This window comes from Panulirus ornatus, chromosome 3 (assembly GCF_036320965.1).
Source record: "Panulirus ornatus isolate Po-2019 chromosome 3, ASM3632096v1, whole genome shotgun sequence".
In the NCBI taxonomy this organism is placed as follows: domain Eukaryota; kingdom Metazoa; phylum Arthropoda; class Malacostraca; order Decapoda; family Palinuridae; genus Panulirus; species Panulirus ornatus.
This window is the reverse complement of record NC_092226.1, coordinates 22,442,211-22,462,857: the sequence shown is the minus strand read 5'-3', so window position 1 is coordinate 22,462,857 and position 20,647 is coordinate 22,442,211. Positions and strand designations below refer to the sequence as shown.

At 43.4% G+C, this 20,647-nt stretch overlaps 1 protein-coding gene across 5 annotated transcripts in view; it reads right to left on the bottom strand.

Annotated features, from left to right (window-relative positions):
• The window catches only part of LOC139761298 (adenylate kinase isoenzyme 5), a 177,826-nt gene that overhangs the window by 28,485 nt on the left and 128,694 nt on the right, over window positions 1-20,647 (bottom strand). For 4 of the 5 annotated variants that reach the window (XM_071685333.1, XM_071685361.1, XM_071685351.1 and 1 more), the window contains 4 exons: window positions 15,522-15,671; window positions 13,814-13,924; window positions 4,842-4,984; window positions 1,231-1,296 (listed from right to left, as the gene is read on the bottom strand). In XM_071685333.1, the coding sequence (XP_071541434.1) occupies window positions 1,231-1,296; window positions 4,842-4,984; window positions 13,814-13,924; window positions 15,522-15,671 (470 nt within the window). The remainder of the gene's footprint in view (window positions 1-1,230; window positions 1,297-4,841; window positions 4,985-13,813; window positions 13,925-15,521; window positions 15,672-20,647) is intronic. The other variant, XM_071685367.1, reaches the window with a different exon arrangement.

Genomic DNA, 20,647 nt, shown 5'->3' with positions numbered 1-20,647 from the left:
CCCCACCACCAATGACCTTCCCCAACCTCACTACTCTTAACCTTCCAAAACCCCACCACCCCTGACCTCGGTCAACCCCACTTACCCCCTGGCATCGTACCCCGACATCATTTGACCCACTACTCCTGACCTCTTCTAACCTCAGCACTCCTTGACATCATTGCGACCCACCATCCCTGACATCGTTTAAACCCACTGTCTTCTGACTTCCTTTCCCCACCTCCCTGACATATCTTCAACCCACCACTTACTTAACTACCTCCCCTTGACTTCGTCCTAACTCAACTACCCTTCACCCTGTCTTACCTCCACCATATAATAACCACCCCTCTTCTCCCCAGCACTTCATCCACTCTCACTACCCATCGTCCCTACCCTATACGTACCACCTCCACCCCTTATCCCCTCTCCCCACACTGCTCATACCACCCCACCAGTGACAACGTTCTTTGGGGCGGGAGACGGGCCATGAGCGTCCGTAGCTCAGGTGGCACTACTGACCCTGGTCATGCCGAGTGTCATGCACACCCGCCAAGGCTAGCAACTGCCCTGTGGCACCGTGGCACCAGTCAGTCGGCTTCAGTAAGGCGTTCCCTGAGTTTCTGAGTCAACGCCTGTGGCAGGCGGCGTTAGAGCCGTGGGTCAACGTGAAGCAGATCACACCCAGCTCGTCTTAGCCATGCCTGGGGTGGTCTATGGAGGAGGTGGGGGAGTCACACTGTCATCACCCGCCACGCGTTCACGTCCACACATGGACCGATCGCCTAGCCAGGCACTGGAAGCCAAACATACAACTGGAAAGTGTTTGCAAGATTACCTTTTTCAAGATGAGGCGTTTAATATCAAGCATATATATATATATATATATATATATATATATATATATATATATATATATATATATATATATATATATGATTAACCTTTTTGAAGATGAAGCATTTCATATCAAGCAAATATATATACATATATATATATATATATATATATATATATATATATATATATATATATATATATATATATATATATATTATTCAATGAAGTTATTTGAATTACAAGCGATCGGTCCATATTTGGTACGATTTTGCAGTTGAGGTGATGCTGGCGTCAAAAGATAAAAAGGAGAAAGAAAATGAAAGGTCAGGTGCGAAGATCAGGCATGAGGAGAGAGAGAGGAGGAAGAGCAGCAGCAGCAGCAGCAGCAGGACTGAGGAGGGGTAGAAGTACCTCGATGTTCCTGATGAGCGTGCCTCGATCCCACTCCAATAGGATGGCCCCCGTGGGTCGGCCCAGCTGGCGAGGAGGTGAAACACATGGTTACCATACCCACCTGACCAGCCCACCACACACACACACACACACACACACACACACACACACACACTAACATGTACACCATTACTCAACACAGAAGTAATACTTATCAATACACCCATAGGAGACTCGATACGTGCCATTTCCACTGAAAATTAATACTTTCATAAAACACAAGATATTACATTACTGTGAAAGTTGAATGGTTCAGTTCATATAATAGAATATAACATTACTAGTGACAGTGGTTAAACTGGTGTTTCTCCTGAGAATGTTATATATCTATTCGATTCAGTCTCTTAAAAGAAAGGTAGCTGCGCTCTCTCTCCATAACGTATTCCACTCATTGCTTTTAAATCATCATCGGGTAATGTTATTGGTTTTATTAACTTTACGAGTTGTGTAAATTCGTGTTGTAAACTTAAGCCACATAATGTACAGAAAAATCTTCCATCTTGCACAAGTTGTTTTGATTTTTTTTTTTTTTTTTTTTTTTTTTATACTTTGTCGCTGTCTCCCGCGTTTGCGAGGTAGCGCGAGGAAACAGACGAAAGAAATGGCCCAACCCCCATACACACGTACATACACACGTCCACACACGCAAATATACATACCTACACAGCTTTCCATGGTTTACCCCAGACGCTTCACATGCCTTGATTCAATCCACTGACAGCACGTCAACCCCTGTATACCACATCGCTCCAATTCACTCTATTCCTTGCCCTCCTTTCACCCTCCTGCATGTTCAGGCCCCGATCACACAAAATCTTTTTCACTCCATCTTTCCACCTCCAATTTGGTCTCCCTCTTCTCCTCGTTCCCTCCACCTCCGACACATATATCCTCTTGGTCAATCTTTCCTCACTCATTCTCTCCATGTGCCCAAACCATTTCAAAACACCCTCTTCTGCTCTCTCAACCACGCTCTTTTTATTTCCACACATCTCTCTTACCCTTACGTTACTTACTCGATCAAACCACCTCACACCACACATTGTCCTCAAACATCTCATTTCCAGCACATCCATCCTCCTGCGCACAACTCTATCCATAGCCCACGCCTCGCAACCATACAACATTGTTGGAACCACTATTCCTTCAAACATACCCATTTTTGCTTTCCGAGATAATGTTCTCGACTTCCACACATTTTTCAAGGCTCCCAAAATTTTCGCCCCCTCCCCCACCCTATGATCCACTTCCGCTTCCATGGTTCCATCCGCTGACAGATCCACTCCCAGATATCTAAAACACTTCACTTCCTCCAGTTTTTCTCCATTCAAACTCACCTCCCAATTGACTTGACCCTCAACCCTACTGTACCTAATAACCTTGCTCTTATTCACATTTACTCTTAACTTTCTTCTTCCACACACTTTACCAAACTCAGTCACCAGCTTCTGCAGTTTCTCACATGAATCAGCCACCAGCGCTGTATCATCAGCGAACAACAACTGACTCACTTCCCAAGCTCTCTCATCCCCAACAGACTTCATACTTGCCCCTCTTTCCAGGACTCTTGCATTTACCTCCCTAACAACCCCATCCATAAACAAATTAAACAACCATGGAGACATCACACACCCCTGCCGCAAACCTACATTCACTGAGAACCAATCACTTTCCTCTCTTCCTACGATATCACTGTTTCTCTGTAAACTAAATATGCCATGGTGTAGCGATATTCCCAGGACACCGATGACGTGAATTTCATCTCGTTTCAAATCATCATATACAATTTAAAACAAAAGATCTGCGCTTCGTCTTGCGCGTTGATCCAAACTTGTTGCTATATCATTTAAGTCGAACTAAGTCCTTTCGCGTTCGGGACAAACTCGCTGACCATTATGGTGCGGGTCAAACGAATAAGACTTAATGGACTACATGTACTTCATTTTCCCATACTGTATTTACGTGTGTTTTTAATGTATCACACTACAGACGATGACTGTGTCATTCCTGGTTCATTCCTGTGTCTCCTCTCTACTAGATTATCTAATTCACACTCAGCTGTGAGGTGAACTCTATGCCGGACGAGGGACACAGTCATTTGAACTGATGTTTACAGTTCAAATACAAGAGATCCGGCCTGAATGTATTTCAGAACAAAAGAATATTGAGAATATCGGTGATCACATTAGGCAACATGACGAAGTCGTGCTGTGTGGTAGTACTGAATATTGGGCAATGTTAGGCTGCATAGATGAGACTGAATCCTTGTTGTAAGAAAACACAGTCTCATTTAGTGTCACGTGCAATAGAGGGTGAGAATATATGTGGAGGGTGGACAATGGAGGCATCGAAACCTTTCTGCTGACCATGATTCCATCTTTCAGTTTTCCTCTAACATCAAACATCCAGTGGCCCCCGGCAGGCATAGTCTAATTTGTACCACTACAGAACGAATTGTAAGAATCTGTGTATTGTAAAGGACACAACTGGCTTCACATTGATAGTTTCAGGAAAGACTACTTTATTGGACTTCAGTGTCCTATTTTTTGTCCACGGAATTACAGTTGTTGATAACGCGATGCTCAAGCGTCCATAAAGTGGCTATAGACCTTTATGATCTAACTAGGTTTCTCATTTTGTTATTAGTTCATTTAATGAGATTTTATCATATATCATTTTCTTGAAATAAACTTTAGATGACTGCCATTGCAAAGCTATATGTCTTCTTTAGCTTGAATACTCAGAGTGGAAAGCAAAGCACTAGATACTAATATCTGTTTGTATTAATGCTGAGAGGCGCAGCCTAGCTTCCATGAAGCTTAATTCAAATTTTCTCCCGTTCGTATGTACCACACAACAATATCAGTGGCTGATAAGAGAACACTTACTTTATCAATCAATTCAATGTAAAAGGATTTTTTATTTGAATGTTAAAATGGGTGTAATTTAAATTAGGATAACAGGCTTCACAACGTTTCAGATATTTAGAAATATTCGTTACTTTACACTGACAAGAATAATTTGTGCTTACAGCATACCGATGACTTTACATCTACTTTTGAAAGAAACATATTTTGCACAAGATATTGTATCATGTAAAGTGAAAGACATGTAAATTACAGCAAAGGAAATAATCATTATATAGCTCGGTACACCATGTTGTCATGTGGATAATGACGGAAGCACACAATTCAGTCAATACAGTAGTACCCCAAGGCAAATGAAGGTTAGACAGACGTGATGGGCACCAGCTGGTAATCTGGATTATGGACGAAAGAAAGGATTAACTTAGGTCATGAAAAGAGGTACTTCACCCGTATGTGGTTAGTACCATGGTAAAGTAAGAGAAAGATCGGTTACTCGCCATGTTGATTGTTGATAAGTCCAGCTACGGGACGGAATGGGACGAATGTCTTTTCAGTGGATGAAACTGGAATATTTTATAAGACAAAGTTTGAGAATTATTCACACACGATATGTTGGAAATAGTGACAAGTCCTGTGGGCACATGAGAGAATTTCATCCTGAAAGCAGATAATGAGTACGGCAGATGAGGGACGTTTCCTTACCTTGTCGTTATACTGGTGGACGTCCTCCATTTGCCGTGGGTAGCCTGACACCAGGTACCCCTTGCAGCGAGGCGTGAGATGCATCTCGCGGGCCAGGAGAGCCAGAGCGATGGTGGCCGAGATGGAGTGAGGCGAACCAAGATCTGTGGACAGAATCCACACGACCACCTCTTATTAGTCTCCCGCGGTGGACGATGGCGTTTGATTAAGATGTGTGCGACGCGCGGATTCTCTCACGGATGACCGGGTTAACCAGCGATTTACTGCACCCCCGTGGCTACTTGTGTACCTAGCCAGACTCACCTGGTCTTATTGTTGCATCTCTCAAAGTGGCACTTCTGCCCTGAGCTCATGAAAAGGACTTAAGCAAGGTAATCACAACAATTACTTTTTAACATGAAAATCCCTCAGTAAGAAACACCATGGAATGTAATCGGTTGTGAAAAATGAATATCTAGTCACAGTTCCTCTTGGTGTCGCTCATGTAGCTACTGCTTGGGCAAACAGGATAACAAATATGTTGTAGTAAATGTGTTTATCATATGAAGGAAGTTAATAAGAGCATACATGAGAGAAGCACACAAACATATCAGCTCAGACCTAGGTAAATTTCACTCTAGCTCGCCTTTAGTGTAACAGGAGTAACCAAGTTTTATTCATTTCAGCAACAACGCTGAATGATAGACATGGTTTTACATCATCTTGACCGCTGAAGTTTTACTTAATCATGTATGGGGTAATAAAACTGATGCAGAACTGTGAAAACTATGGGAGAAGCAAGGTGCAGTAATGAATAGAAAAGAATAAGCGAATATCATTGAATCAAATAAGACTATACATAAGCAAAAAGTACGAGGAGAAAATATAAATAGGAGATTTATTGATATGAAAACACTTTTCGTCATAAGGAAAGATCTGATTTTAGGTTTATATGAACACACACACACACACACACACACACACACACACACACACACACACGAGTATTCATTGTACATATCTACATAGAAGTAAAGACATGGTACATATATACAAAGTAGAGAGACGCGGCAACACGAAGGTAAAACTCTCCTTGCAACACACAAATAGTGATCAGAAATAAGCACACACACACACACACACACACACACACACACACACACACACTCTAGTCTTAGCCAGGTACTCATTTATGGACCAACCCTAAGGAGAGGAAGAACAGGTAAAATTGGCTGTGGGCTGAATGCCGCCTCTCTTAGGACAATATGGGCCCGATCCCTGGCGAGCCCGTGCTGACTCATGGTCAGTAACGCTAACCACTACTCCATGTGTGCGTGTGTTGGAGGGAGGGGGAGGGTGGTGTATATGAGTAAAGACATGCTTCATTTGCACAAAGTCTACAGCGACACGAGTGTAAACCTCTCTCCCAGTAACGCACAAATAGTAATCATATTACACATGAACACGCACGCACACCTGTACACCAACATACAAACACGTTCACACAAACATGGAACCCTACACAAAGCTTCTTGATATATATATATATATATATATATATATATATATATATATATATATATATATATATATATATATATATAGATAGATAGATAGATAGATAACAGATGTGCAGTTAATTGTACCAAAAAGGCTAGATATAGGAAAGTCCCCTCGGTGCTTTGCCATAATTGAATAGCAATGCTCTTATTATCTAAAGCGGAGATGTGAATACAATAGAATAAATGGAATCAGATCAAATTATTGTCTCGAAGAATCGCCGTCAAAAGACATGAGTAATAATTCTGTTTATGTCGTATGTTATATAAACAAGTAATATGTATATATATACATTTAAGGTGTGTGAAGAAGATGGCCATCTTTGTTTCTTCTTCATGTACATTGCTATGTACTAAGCATGGCTGTACTGTACAGAACCTTAGTTTAGTGCTTATCATATCGTAGGTTCAGATCTGTTATACCCTGACGTACCATGTTACGTCTGCCCGTTATGTCAAGGTTACGAGTCACCGATGATGTTGTGTATGTGACGAGGATGTTGTATACATGTGACAGTGTGCTATGCTGTAGCTTTGTCAGTACACCTACGTGGCGTTATGTGTACAGCTGGCCTTAAATTATGTACATGAAGATGAATATTTGCTGATAGAATATATATATATATATATATATATATATATATATATATATATATATATATATATATATATATATATATATATATATTTACAGTAGAAGCATATCGTTTTATGAACGCTAAATCTTTCAAATGAAAAAGCATTTATGCATGAGTCAAAGCATGACACTTCTTGTTATTCCAGGCATAATCTTCATCTTCACGGCCTTAACAGCATGTTGGTATGATATGCACATTGGTGGGTCTGGCTAGTACAGGCCCTTGTGTTGATCACTGAGAGTGAGCGAGCGGGGCAGCTGCCAGCGTCGCTGTTGCTGGTTCCTGCAGCTGTGCCCAAGGATTGTCACCAGCCTGGCCGGGTCACCAGCCAAGCCGGGTGTTTAGTATAGCCAAATAATCAGCCCTGCTGGGTCACCAGTCTGGCCGAGGCTCCAGCCTGGCTAAGTCACTAGCCTGACAGAGTTACCAGCTCTGTAGGGTCACCAACCTAGCCAAGTCACCAGTCGAGGCATGCCGACAGGTTGGCCTCACCGTTCGAGTGAGTAAACTATCAGATTGGTGACCGGGCTGGCGTTTGGGGCCTGATCACCAGCATGGACAGGTCATCCAGAGGACTGAGCGAGCCCAGGTCAGGCTGGTGACGAACTGGATAATATTCAAGCGACTCAACTACCTTCCAGGACCACTGCCTCTGTTGCCTCTCTCGTCTCCGTGAGGCAAGGAAAATATTTCCATCTTTTAGTGATGAATTTCGTCGATGATTTTGTCTCTGTGGGGATAACAGACCGGTGACAGCTCTACCGCCTTGCCTATACTAATACTATCTTAATGGCTAAACAAGACACACTTTATATCATTGTATGAAGTTACAGTCTATATCGTCAGGCGTGATGTATTCTACCTTCTGTGGTGATAGCCAGCATTTCCTGATCTATTTAAGGCTACATGCATCAAGGTAGGACACTTCGAATAGCATGGTTGGCTAGGTCAACATTTTCCTCCTGGTCCAGCAAGGCACACAGTTTACCCACTGCACCGTTGCATGGCCTCAGAACTTTCAAACTTCTTTGTTCATTTCCTCATGTGGAAGAACGTGAGGAACTGTTTATCATCGATGTTGTTCTAACACACCAAAGCTTTTAGGTCCTTGGCCACTAGAGCGAGCGTCCCACACATTCCTAGTGGTGTACCGTCACAGTCTAACTCAGCGCTTGAAAATATACTTCTAAAGAATTCTGCAGTCCCGCTTATTTGCATGATTAATTACACACACACACACGCACACCAACACACACACACACGCACACACACACGCACACACATACGCACGCACGCACGCACGCACGCACGCACGCACGCACGCACACACACACACACACACACACACACACACACACACACACACACACACACAGATATTTGATTATATATTCTCTTTGAGACCGAACTACTTTTGCAACCTTACTGAGGTAACATCAGCAGTATACAAACAATAGCCTCATACTAACACATGCATTATCAACTGATCATATATAATGTACCGAGAGCAAAGCCTACCTACCCTCGATATGCGCCACAGACTAACTCCAGGGATTACCATGCCCACTACATCTGCACTAATTTAGCCCACTGACGGCACGCCACTAACCAAATAGTTCATCGATTAATGTAATTTAATCCAGTGCAAGCCACTCACCCTCCTGAATGTTCAAGTTCCGATATCCCAAAGCCTCCTTTGCTCGCTCCTTTCATCTCCTCGGCCTCCCGCTATCCCTTGCTCCCTCATCTTCTGACACGTTGCTTCCTCTTAGCCGCCAAGACCTTACCCTCCTCTTCCACCCTATAACTCACCTCATCTTACACTCTGACCGTCCTTTCTCCTGCCCCTGTCTCTCCTTATGACCTTATTCTTGGTTACATTTACTCCCAGCTTTCTTCTTTGAAACACTCTTGAAACTTCAGTCCCCCAGGTTTTGGAGTTTTTCTTTGGACTTTGCCACCAAAGCCGTGTCATCTGCAAACAGCAGATAATTCACCTCTTGCCCACCCCCACCCTGAGTACATTGTAGGCCCACCCCTTGCTCTGGGACTTTTGCACAAACGTCCCTCACCATCCTTTTCATGAGCATTTCAAACAATCATGGTAGCATTATACATCCTCAATGCAGACCCACCATTTCTTGGAGCCACTCATTCTCCTCATTTTCTGATCACGCACATGCCTTACTTTTCCGACGAAAACTGCTGACTGCATCTCGTAGCGCTAAAATTGCCTATACACTCTTTATAACTTCCACAACGACTCTCCCTCTCACCCCAGTTATACTGTATTTCGAGACTCACAGATGCCACGACCAAATCCCTCTCTTTCTCCAGTATTTCTCACACAAATTTGTCAAAGCAAACACCTGGTCCACACGCCATCTGGTTCTTCATCAAGCCATCTTGGTCACCATCCTGGGTGTATGACCAACCTCTCAGTCACAACTCTTCCATAAATCTTATCAAGTGCACTCAGCAGATTTATACTAATGTAATTCAAACATTAATTTTCACTCCTATGCCTTATGCAAGGGTATGATACAAGCATCATGCCAGTCCTCTGGTACCTCCCCTCTGGCCATGCATACGTCGACCAGACTAACTAGCCAGTCAATAGCATTCTCGCCTCCTATCTCTGAGAAATTCATCTGTAATCCCAACCACTCCTACCACTTCACCACACTTCATCTTACACAGGACATTCACTACTTCCTCTCTTTTCACCTCACCATACACCATGTCTTTTTCACTCCATATATCACATCGTCCCAAACACTCCACTTTTGCCTCCTTGTCACCGAACACAATTAATAGTTTTGTAATGATTTCTTCCATTTTACCTCTTGTTTGCCTGATACCACTTCCCCATCCACTCTCCTGAAAGTAGTCCCGTTTTACCTTTTGATCTTCTCGAACAATTTACCTCTTTCCAGAAAGTTCTCTTAGACTTTCTGAAGTTCATCCATAACGTTGATCAACAAATTCGGTATTATTCTGTTTGTCGGTGATGAAGTATGTTTCGCATTTGAGTAGGAAAGATGGTTAGTGGGGATTATTGCGTTACATATAATTGATAGGCGGGTGAGAGAGACTTTTGGATGTGAATGTGTTGAAAGCGGCAGCTCAATGGGATGTCTGATCATTACCTTGCGCAAGCGAGGGTGATGGTTTGTAGAGGTTTTCGGAAAAGAGGCTTTTCATGGATTTTGGGACTCTGAACACGAAAATAATCATGAAAACGCTCGCTTGGCTACGGTTGCCAAGAAAGATCCACTTTTTGATGACACATGGCTTACCTCGATTAAACGTAAAGCCTCTTCTCCTGTCGCTTACATACAAGTCATGAAGCATCTCTTGCTATCGTCCAGCAAAAGTCCGCTAACATTGCTCAGCTCCATTTGCCCTGGTACCGTCTCTCTATCGCGGCGATTTCTTGATGGAAGCTTTCGCCTTGCCGGAAAATAATCAAGTGAGATTGGAGAAAAAGTATCTTTAAAGACATAATATAATTCATTTTCTGATATGATGACAGCAGGTTTCCACAAGTTCCTTGTAGTTGTCAGACTTGATATTTCCTAGAAAGTTGGTTGTTATCAGCCGGAAAGTATTCCACGCTCTTTTCGTCTCCAGGGAAGATACTGTCCAACTGCTCGTCTCTGAAGACCTCGCGGATCTGTGAACCGACTGAAACACCCTCCGTAATTTTCACCTCGCTGAGCCTTGGGAATTTCCCACCGAGGTACCAAAACGCTGGCCCGCTTTTATCCATAGCCTTAAAGAAGTTCTTCATGAGGCCCTAGTTTGATATGCAGAGGCGGTAGCAAAATCATCCTGGGTTCTACGTGTGGTAGATGCTGTACGTTCTTTGTTCCTCGTTCCAATGACTTTCGGGAAGCCCAGTCCTTCTTGTTTTAATGGGATATCTTTGCTCGACTGTCCCGGGAAACGCCAAAGCTTCGTGTAGTCCTGCTGCAATCCAGGCAACTTAGTAACAACTTTCACAGTGTTACCATAGGTATTTTGTTGTAGTTTATGCAGTTCAAAAAGTGTTTCATGTTGTTATATGATTCCTTCACATGGACTGCAGCAGAACAGCTTTATGAACAGTCTCCACTTCTCCGGGGTAGGAATCATTTTGAGGGCTGCCATCAGGCCATCTTCATCGTTGCAGGCGACGAGGTTATCTTCCATCTTAAAGAACGGAGCGAAGTCTTTCTGGCGGGCACGAAACACAAACACTCTTACATTTTCATTAAGGAGATTCCTCCGTTGCAGTCTCGAGCCCAACACCCTTACTCTTCGACAGTTGCAGATCTCTGATGAGATCGCTTAATTCATTCTGTGTGATCTTATTTGGCTCGGTAGACGCGACGTTAGGTGTGACATGAGGATCTTTGATGTTGATGGCTCACGTGTTTCACAAAGTTCTTCATCCTGCTCGTCCTCTAATTCCATTGAATATGAAGTCTGGGTTCCCAGACGGGAACTCCTTCACCATGGGGTACCGGGCGCATAGCAGATGGTATATTCGTATAGCTTAAGTTCCACTTGTTCCTCTAGGAAATACCTTGTCGGACTGGGGACACCACGCGGAAGTAACGATCAGTGGCATGATCTGTCGTTCCCTCTGTACCATTGGTAAGCCATGAGACCTCGATCGCCTTTTTCGATTCAACACACTGCGAAGGTTTGTGTTGCACACACGCATTGCAGCATATGTGTGGGGGCCCAACTCTTGTCCTATTCCCCAGCTTTACAGCCAATCATCAGGCTTTCCTGATGGTTGGGGTTATGGCACGCTTCTCTGATGCTAAAGTCACTTCCCCACAACCATAACAAAGTTATCTGCACTGTTCACGCGCTTACAAATCATTCAACAGTCAGTCACACGTGGCCCTTCGCATAATCGGAGCTGTACACTTATCAGAATGACAGAAAACCAGCACACGGCAGTGCAAGAAGCAGCAAGTACTGTATTGTATTTGTATTGTCTAAGCCAGCTCCAACTCGAATACAGATCTAGGAATACGAAAGAACAACTGCTCGATAAGAACGCGACATGAACAGAAACGTCGGGGCACAAATGAATGATGGGACACAGTTATGACACGGGCGCACTGGGCGACTCTCCGGAAGGGTATCATACACAATACTAGGGTACTGATTTCGTCATCCACTTCCCGCGCTCATGATTATCAGATCTTGTTTAAAAGCCACACAACGTCACAACCAGTGCAGATTTTACATATTTGGACCCACCCCGTATCTTCCCAGCAAGATCCAGTTAATAATTCTATGCGTTACATTCGTACTCTCCCCCAAAATTAAAGATTAGTTACTTTAATTTCCGAGACATTTTGACTTGATCAATCTAAGCTTCCACCTACCCTCTTTTTCAACTCCTTATCTTTGTTTTGGTCTCCTACCTCTTCATTATACTCCTCCAAGTCCCACTCTTCCAGACAGATATCGTTCATAACTTGTCTTTTCTCATCCTCTCCCGATTTAAGTTCTTCCATCCATCACTCACTACCCTGTCTCAGGCGTCCAGATCTCGCCTTTCGCATACCACACTCTTCATCCGCATGTTTAAGAACTACTTCCCCACGTACGTGCCAACTCCTCTTCCACTCCTCTAGTGTCACTCTCTCTCTCGTCCTGTGCCATTTGTCCCTCAGTCTCTCCTCGTATCTCCACAGACAGACTACTTTTTCAAGGTTACTCGGTTTCATCTCTACTAGTGAGGCCCCACGAGTGTGATTCTCCCTCCACGTACAGTACCAGTAGGTAATTACATGTATAATTTTCTCTTCATAAACCTAACAAGAAATTTCACTCTCTCCTATCAACAAGTGTTTAGCCGCCCCACCTGCCACTCCTCTGTACAAATGCACATCCAACAACATAATACAATGATATTCCTTTGACCCTCAACCTCATTCACCCACGAATAATTGTATATATACCTCTTTTTAAGCCATCTTTCCAATCAACATTTGTCTTTCAACACATCTCAATTAACCTTTTTCCCCTTTTCAATTACACCTGAAGCTACTTGTCTTGGACAATCGCATATTTACCAAATGGCGTCCTAGCTTCGTCTCTTCGATGTTTATCAACTGACTTATATTTCTCTCTTGTGTCTCCCCTGATGATGTGATTATTACACGAAAGTGCACTTGGGAACTTATCGTGTTTCATTTTCCCCGTGGACTCATAGGAATATATATATATATATATATATATATATATATATATATATATATATATATATATATATATATATATAATAATAATAATAATGATAATATGTATGTATGCACTGGTTATATGTTTGGAATCAGCATTAAAGCAATGTACGTTGCATCTGCGTTTGCCTTGGAAGTCGTCACTGGAGTAGCGAAGGTTTCCAAACCTATCATAGCTTTAAGATAATAATGATTCGTTACATCTATGTGCATTGAGGGCATATGTCCGACCTTACAGACGTTATCCGAATGATGATAACCTGGACTTTGAAGAAATCTGCTTCATGACATTTTTAATTCTATGATGTACCGAGATCAGGGGTAGTATGTATGTCTTGTCTGATGCCTTATCGCGCCTTTAAGCATTACCCCCATTCTAGATATATCTAGAGAATATCCTAGGGTACGTTATTATGATATGTAACAGAGAACATATGTATAGAGAGTATGCGTCCCTGTATTGACTAAATACACCTGAGATAGTTTATATTCAATGTGCAATAAACTACACCCGTTCTTGAGTTGATGAGGAAGCTGTGACTAACCGTTCTCCTTGATGTACTCGCTGATGACGACGGTGAGGTTGATGTGTCTGTAGCCCTCGTGAATGTCGGCCAGGTTCTGCGCATGCGTCATCTTCCCGCTCCCGGGACCGCCTGTGTGACCGCCAACCGCCCATGTAAACAAAGATGGACACGTAATGCAAACTTGTATCAGCATCCATTATTGTTTATCTAGGATTGTTTACACCTATGCCTTTGTCAAGAAGTAATTAGAATTTTCAAGAAAACGTTAAACAAATTTTATTTAACTACACACACACACACACACACACACACACACACACACACACACACACAATAAAAGATTGTTTTAAAAACTTGAGGCCAGTTACGTATCATTACGTCATAACCCCATTATAAAGATAAATGTCAATAAGTAAATATGACCTGAGTTTTCTCCCGTGTCATCAAGTGATTTAACATTATGGTGAACCTACCAAAGTTCTGTTCGACAGTCAGCACATATTGTTTAGTATATTACTGACTACCAGACAATATCCCTGGGGCTTGCTTGTCCAGCCATCGACCAACACAGGTCGAGTAACGCCATGTGTTACCATCGATGAAACAACACGTTGTACAGTTGATGAAGAACGATTCAATAGAGGATCGGACTCGACTAAGCAATGGATCTGACATGCATAAACTCTATTAACGTTTTGAATTCCCTTCACTGTGAAGGGGTTCCGCACCGCTGGCAGGAGCGACCCAGCGTAATGACATCATCGAAGACCCAAAGCAGTGGTTGCCTGAGACAGTGATGACCCAAGACAGTGATAACCCAAGACAGTGATAACCCAAGATGGTGATGACTCCATGTACTGGTGACCCACAGCAGTAGTGAACCAGGAGAGAGGTGAGTAACGACGGTGATCATCCAGAACAGTGTTGACCCAATAGAGTAATGACCTAAAAGCGTGATGACCCAAGACAGATGATCACAATGAAGGCATGAGCTGGGACATTCATATCCCACAGTCATCCCAGGCAGGGCCTGAGCTGAGACGTTCATATCCAAGGGTCGCGATGATGTAGGACAGCTATCGCTAAAGACAACGTTGTCCTGAGACAGTGATTCGGGAGAGTCATAACTCAGGATGACCAAGGAATCCTGACGAGCCTGGATAGTGATGATCGATAATAGTGATGATGACCCGACAGGGAAATATTGACTCACAACAGGAACCAAACAAAGCTATACAGCTTACTGAGAGGATACAATGACCCAGGAAAATAATCTCTCATCTCCTTCCCAGTAACTATAACGTGGCACATTTTAAAAGAAAAAGGTGTTTTACGTCCTCCAAAATTCGTAAATACTTTCCCTTGTCTTTTCTTTTCCCCTTTCATTAACCTCTCTATATTTCAATGAAGGTCGGGCCTTGATGTGGACTTTGGTCCATGACTGGAGCCTCTAACATAAGAAAAAATAGATTAATAAAAAAGGAATTAAATCTTGATACAGAGACTGAACACAGAGGCCACAACAGTGACCCAGATGAACAGATGAATGCAGTGACTCTCTGCAGTGAGATTATCGACAGCAGTGAAGCAGACGAATGACCCGAAACAACATCCCGGAAGAGACCCGAGAAAATAATCCGGGACGATAATTCAGGAACATCACGTCGGCCGATGACTTGGGATGACCTGAAAAGAGTGAGGTCTTGCAGCAGTTGGTAACACTGACCGAGGAAGAAGATGACGGGGGCGCCGGTGATGGTTTCCGTCGGGGCTGTGTTGTTGGGTCCCGGGGGCGCCGCCGTGGCCGGGCTGGTGGCCGCCGTCGTGCCCCCGTCACCGTCCTTGCCCTCACCCACCAGCGGCGACCCACTGCGATCTGCAGGAGGTGGGAAGCAGTTAGCTGACGTGTGTACGGTGGGGGTGAGGAGTGATGTTACATGATCGTGTTGGGGGAGGGAGTCATGTTAGCTGACTTTCTAGGCGGTATGGAATGATGTTGATTGACTGTGGGGGTATGGAAGGATGTTAATTGACTGTGGGGGTATGGAATGATGTTGATTGACTGTGGGGGTATGGAATGATGTTAATTGACTGTGGGGGTATGGAATGATGTTAATTGACTGTGGGGGTATGGAAGGATGTTAATTGACTGTGGGGGTATGGAATGATGTTAATTGACTGTGGGGGTATGGAATGATGTTAATTGACTGTGGGGGCATGGTATGATGTTAATTGACTGTGGGGGTATGGAGGGATGTTAATTGACTGCGGGAGTATGGAATGATGTTGAGTGATTATCGGGTTATGAAGTAACTTTGATAGTCTGAGGACTGTGAGTGACGTTAGTTGATTGTGTAGGAGGTAGGAAGTAATGTTGCTGATTATTTTCGGGTGGGTAGTGATATTAGTTTATTGTGTAAGGTCAAGAGGTCATGTCAGTTGACTGTGTGGGGACATGGAAAGGTGTTGATGTGACATAGTGACCATAACTCGTGACTTCTTTAAGCAGTTCTCAGGACAAGTTGAATAGACAAGTTATAGTTAGTGGGTACTAACGGAAATACACCATATATCTGTGACTGAGAAAGGCCATGAACTGAATTACGAGACCAGGAGTTAAGAAGAGTAAGACGTTTATCGTTCTTAACGTTTGATTTATTACCCGGGAAACAGGAAGTTTGAAGATGGAGTTATGAAATGTGACGTCGCTGAGTGGGGTGAATAGACAGACTGAAGGATGGGGTCGCTTGATAAAATTTTATTGGTTTTAATGGTTATGAATGAGAGTGATTCAGCAAGTCATCGCAGGGGAGAGACTCCGGTCAGAGATTCATAGGAAATAGGAGTTGGAAAAAGACCTGTGTACTTGAATATGATACGAATGTGGAAATGTATAAAACATGAATGTCATAATTTGAGTTTATCAGGGGTAATAGTGAAAACAGGAGCAATCACTTAGGTTTCTGACAAGGTATACATCAAGAGGACCCAAAGAGGTGGAAATGTGTTTGAGTAATCTATCTTATTTGTGTAAGGGTGGACGAGATAACTCATGTTAGATACCCCATAATGGCAAGAACGTAGAAATGAATGGTCACGGAAGCAGTGCTTTAGACAGACGAGGAAAACTGGAAGAAGTAAAGATGGAAACCTGATAAGTTTAAGAATTGAATATAATCTTAGTCCTAGATGTTGTTACAGACGTAGAGCATTTGAAATGTGTTCGTGTATCTGATGGCAAACGTAAGGCTCCTTCGGACAATGTAACTCTAGTGTGAAGGAATGTCTGGTGGGTGTCTAAAAAGACATAAGGCTTGATGGAAGGCAGCCCACCAGTGGCCATGTCCGGCGGCGATGGTCTCTGACATGAGTGGGTTATGAGGACATTGGACTGTGTCCAGGAAGATGTGATGACAAGGCAACGTTGACTTATGAGAAGACAGGCATAACCCACCGAGCCAGAGACCTTTGTTCATATCACATTGTTAATAAGCAAACTATACGTTGACAAGCACAATGCTTATGACAGACAGTCCTCCATTCCCTCATTTTTGCGAGTAATCTTGGAATGACAACCTCATTTTTTTTCATGTTCAGGTACGTCTGAGAACAACTTACCCATATTTTCTTAATGATGACCATAATGCGTTGCGTGATACCAACCCTCAGCCAGACTTAAGGAGAAGAATAGAAGGTTGTACTCCAACATAATGGATTCACCTGACGCACTCGTTCAAACGAAGAGTTTGACAACTGAGAAGCTTTGAAGCTGATCTCCCGATCACGAATTCCCTGCCACAGAAACGTCTGACTTTTACACCTTCAAATTCAGTAACGTTATCGTCGGAACTTCGTAAATTCAGCGGAGGTGCGTAAGAAAAATCGTTACTGTACAGACAAATCCCATAATTAGTTACCTTTGATAAAAGTGTCTTGTAGAGAAATTGATTACTGAGTAACCAAAACCTGAGGATGATTTTTGATATTTCATTGTCCTCACCGTCAGTGGAATTAGAAAACATGGTTTCCATCCACAGTCTCAAAGAGCCTTTGTTGATGTGTTTCTCAGCCGCAATACCTCGTACCGTAGCGAAGGAAGGACACCACACAGCAGAAGGGACCGTACAAACTTGTGTTGCCTAAGACGATGATAACACTAGACTATCTGTAACCTGAGAAATATTTATTATAACCATCCAAATGATAAGTTCGACCTCTTAAAGTGCGAACTGAGGTCAGAGACAACAGTGAAACAAAACAACCTACAACCTATTAACTTCGGCAAGACCGTCTGCAGATAAATTTCAAGAGGAAAACATATAAGAATATCACACGTATTATTGTTGATGATAATGGGCTTCGCTGTACTCTACGGGAGGATTGGGGTCATTCCTGTCTGCCAACAGTTCATCATTCTTGGTGGTATGTGAAGCGTAAGTTACAAATGACGGGTCTTGGACGGGAGTACAGGGGGTAGGGAGACGGGATCACCATGTCGTGTTAAGCCACCGGACTTGTCGTCAACATTATGAAGAAATGATGGCGGGTTTGACACTGTCAGCCAAGTCACTTCGCTTGGTCGAATATGAATTAGCGACAAACAACTTTCTTCCGTGTCAAAAAATTTCATGTTAATAGCGTACGAGTTGTTTATCCGGTTCTCATGTACAAAGGTCAAACATACATTTTGTAAGTTGTTTACTGATGAATTATAATCATCCTTATGTTCCTGTGTTCACAAATTTCTCGGATTTTAAGTCCATCCTTCAGATCTATCTTATCCTGTCTCATTACCGTTCTTATATATATATATATATATATATATATATATGTGAGAAATACTTAGAAAAGCAAATGGATTTGTATGTAGCATTTATGGATCTGGAGAAGGCATATGATAGAGTTGATAGAGATGCTCTGTGGAAGGTATTAAGAATATATGGTGTGGGAGGCAAGTTATTAGAAGCAGTGAAAAGTTTTTATCGAGGATGTAAGGCATGTGTACGTGTAGGAAGAGAGGAAAGTGATTGGTTCTCAGTGAATGTAGGTTTGCGGCAGGGGTGTGTGATGTCTCCATGGTTGTTTAATTTGTTTATGGATGGGGTTGTAAAGGAGGTAAATGCAAGAGTCCTGGAAAGAGGGGCAAGTATGAAGTCTGTTGGGGATGAGAGAGCTTGGGAAGTGAGTCAATTGTTGTTCGCTGATGATACAGCGCTGGTGGCTGATTCATGTGAGAAACTGCAGAAGCTGGTGACTGAGTTTGGTAAAGTGTGTGGAAGAAGAAAGTTGAGAGTAAATGTGAATAAGAGCAAGGTTATTAGGTACAGTAGGGGTGAGGGTCAAGTCAATTGGGAGGTGAGTTTGAATGGAGAAAAACTGGAGGAAGTGAAGTGTTTTAGATATCTGGGAGTGGATCTGTCAGCGGATGGAACCATGGAAGCGGAAGTGGATCATAGGGTGGGGGAGGGGGCGAAAATTTTGGGAGCCTTGAAAAATGTGTGGAAGTCGAGAACATTATCTCGGAAAGCAAAAATGGGTATGTTTGAGGGAATAGTGGTTCCAACAATGCTGTATGGTTGCGAGGCGTGGGCTATGGATAGAGATGTGCGCAGGAGGATGGATGTGCTGGAAATGAGATGTTTGAGGACAATGTGTGGTGTGAGGTGGTTTGAGCGAGTAAGTAACGTAAGGGTAAGAGAGATGTGTGGAAATAAAAAGAGCGTGGTTGAGAGAGCAGAAGAGGGTGTTTTGAAATGGTTTGGGCACATGGAGAGAATGAGTGAGGAGAGATTGACCAAGAGGATATATGTGTCGGAGGTGGAGGGAACGAGGAGAAGAGGGAGACCAAATTGGAGGTGGAAAGATGGAGTGAAAAAGATTTTGTGTGATCGGGGCCTGAACATGCAGGAGGGTGAAAGGAGGGCAAGAAATAGAGTGAATTGGAGTCATGTGGTATACAGGGGTTGACGTGCTGTCAGTGGATTGAAGCAAGGCATGTGAAGCGTCTGGGGTAAACCATGGAAAGCTGTGTAGGTATGTATATTTGCGTGTGTGGACGTGTGTATGTACATGTGTATGGGGGGGGGGGGGTTGGGCCATTTCTTTCGTCTGTTTCCTTGCGCTACCTCGCAAACGCGGGAGACAGCGACAAAGTATAAAAAAAAAAAAAAAAAAATATATATATATATATATATATATATATATATATATATATATATATATATATATGTGTGTGTGTATATATATGATTAGCTAATTATGTGCGTGTTAGTCTGTTGATCGAGACAGACGTCATTAGAATGCGTCGCTGGACATGACCTCAGGGAGGAGGATGACACGAATACCGTCTTGACTCCCTGGTGTCTTGATGTATACCATAATGGTGCAGTGAGACGCAGCCTGTACCACTGTACCCTGGCAGACACGAGACGCAGCCTGTAGCACTGTACCCTGGCAGACACGAGACGCAGCCTGTACCATTGTAACCTGGCAGGCACTAGAGGCAGCCTGTAGCACTGTACCCTGGCAGACACGAGACGCAGCCTGTAGCACTGTACCCTGGCAGACACGAGACGCAGCCTGTACCACTGTACCCTGGCAGACACGAGACGCAGCCTGTACCACTGTACCCTGGCAGACACGAGACGCAGCCTGTACCACTGTACCCTGGCAGGCACTAGAGGCAGCCTGTAGCACTGTACCCTGGCAGACACGAGACGCAGCCTGTAGCACTGTACCCTGGCAGGCACTAGAGGCAGCCTGTAGCACTGTACCCTGGCAGACACGAGACGCAGCCTGTAGCACTGTACCCTGGCAGACATGAGACGCAGCCTGTACCACTGTACCCTGGCA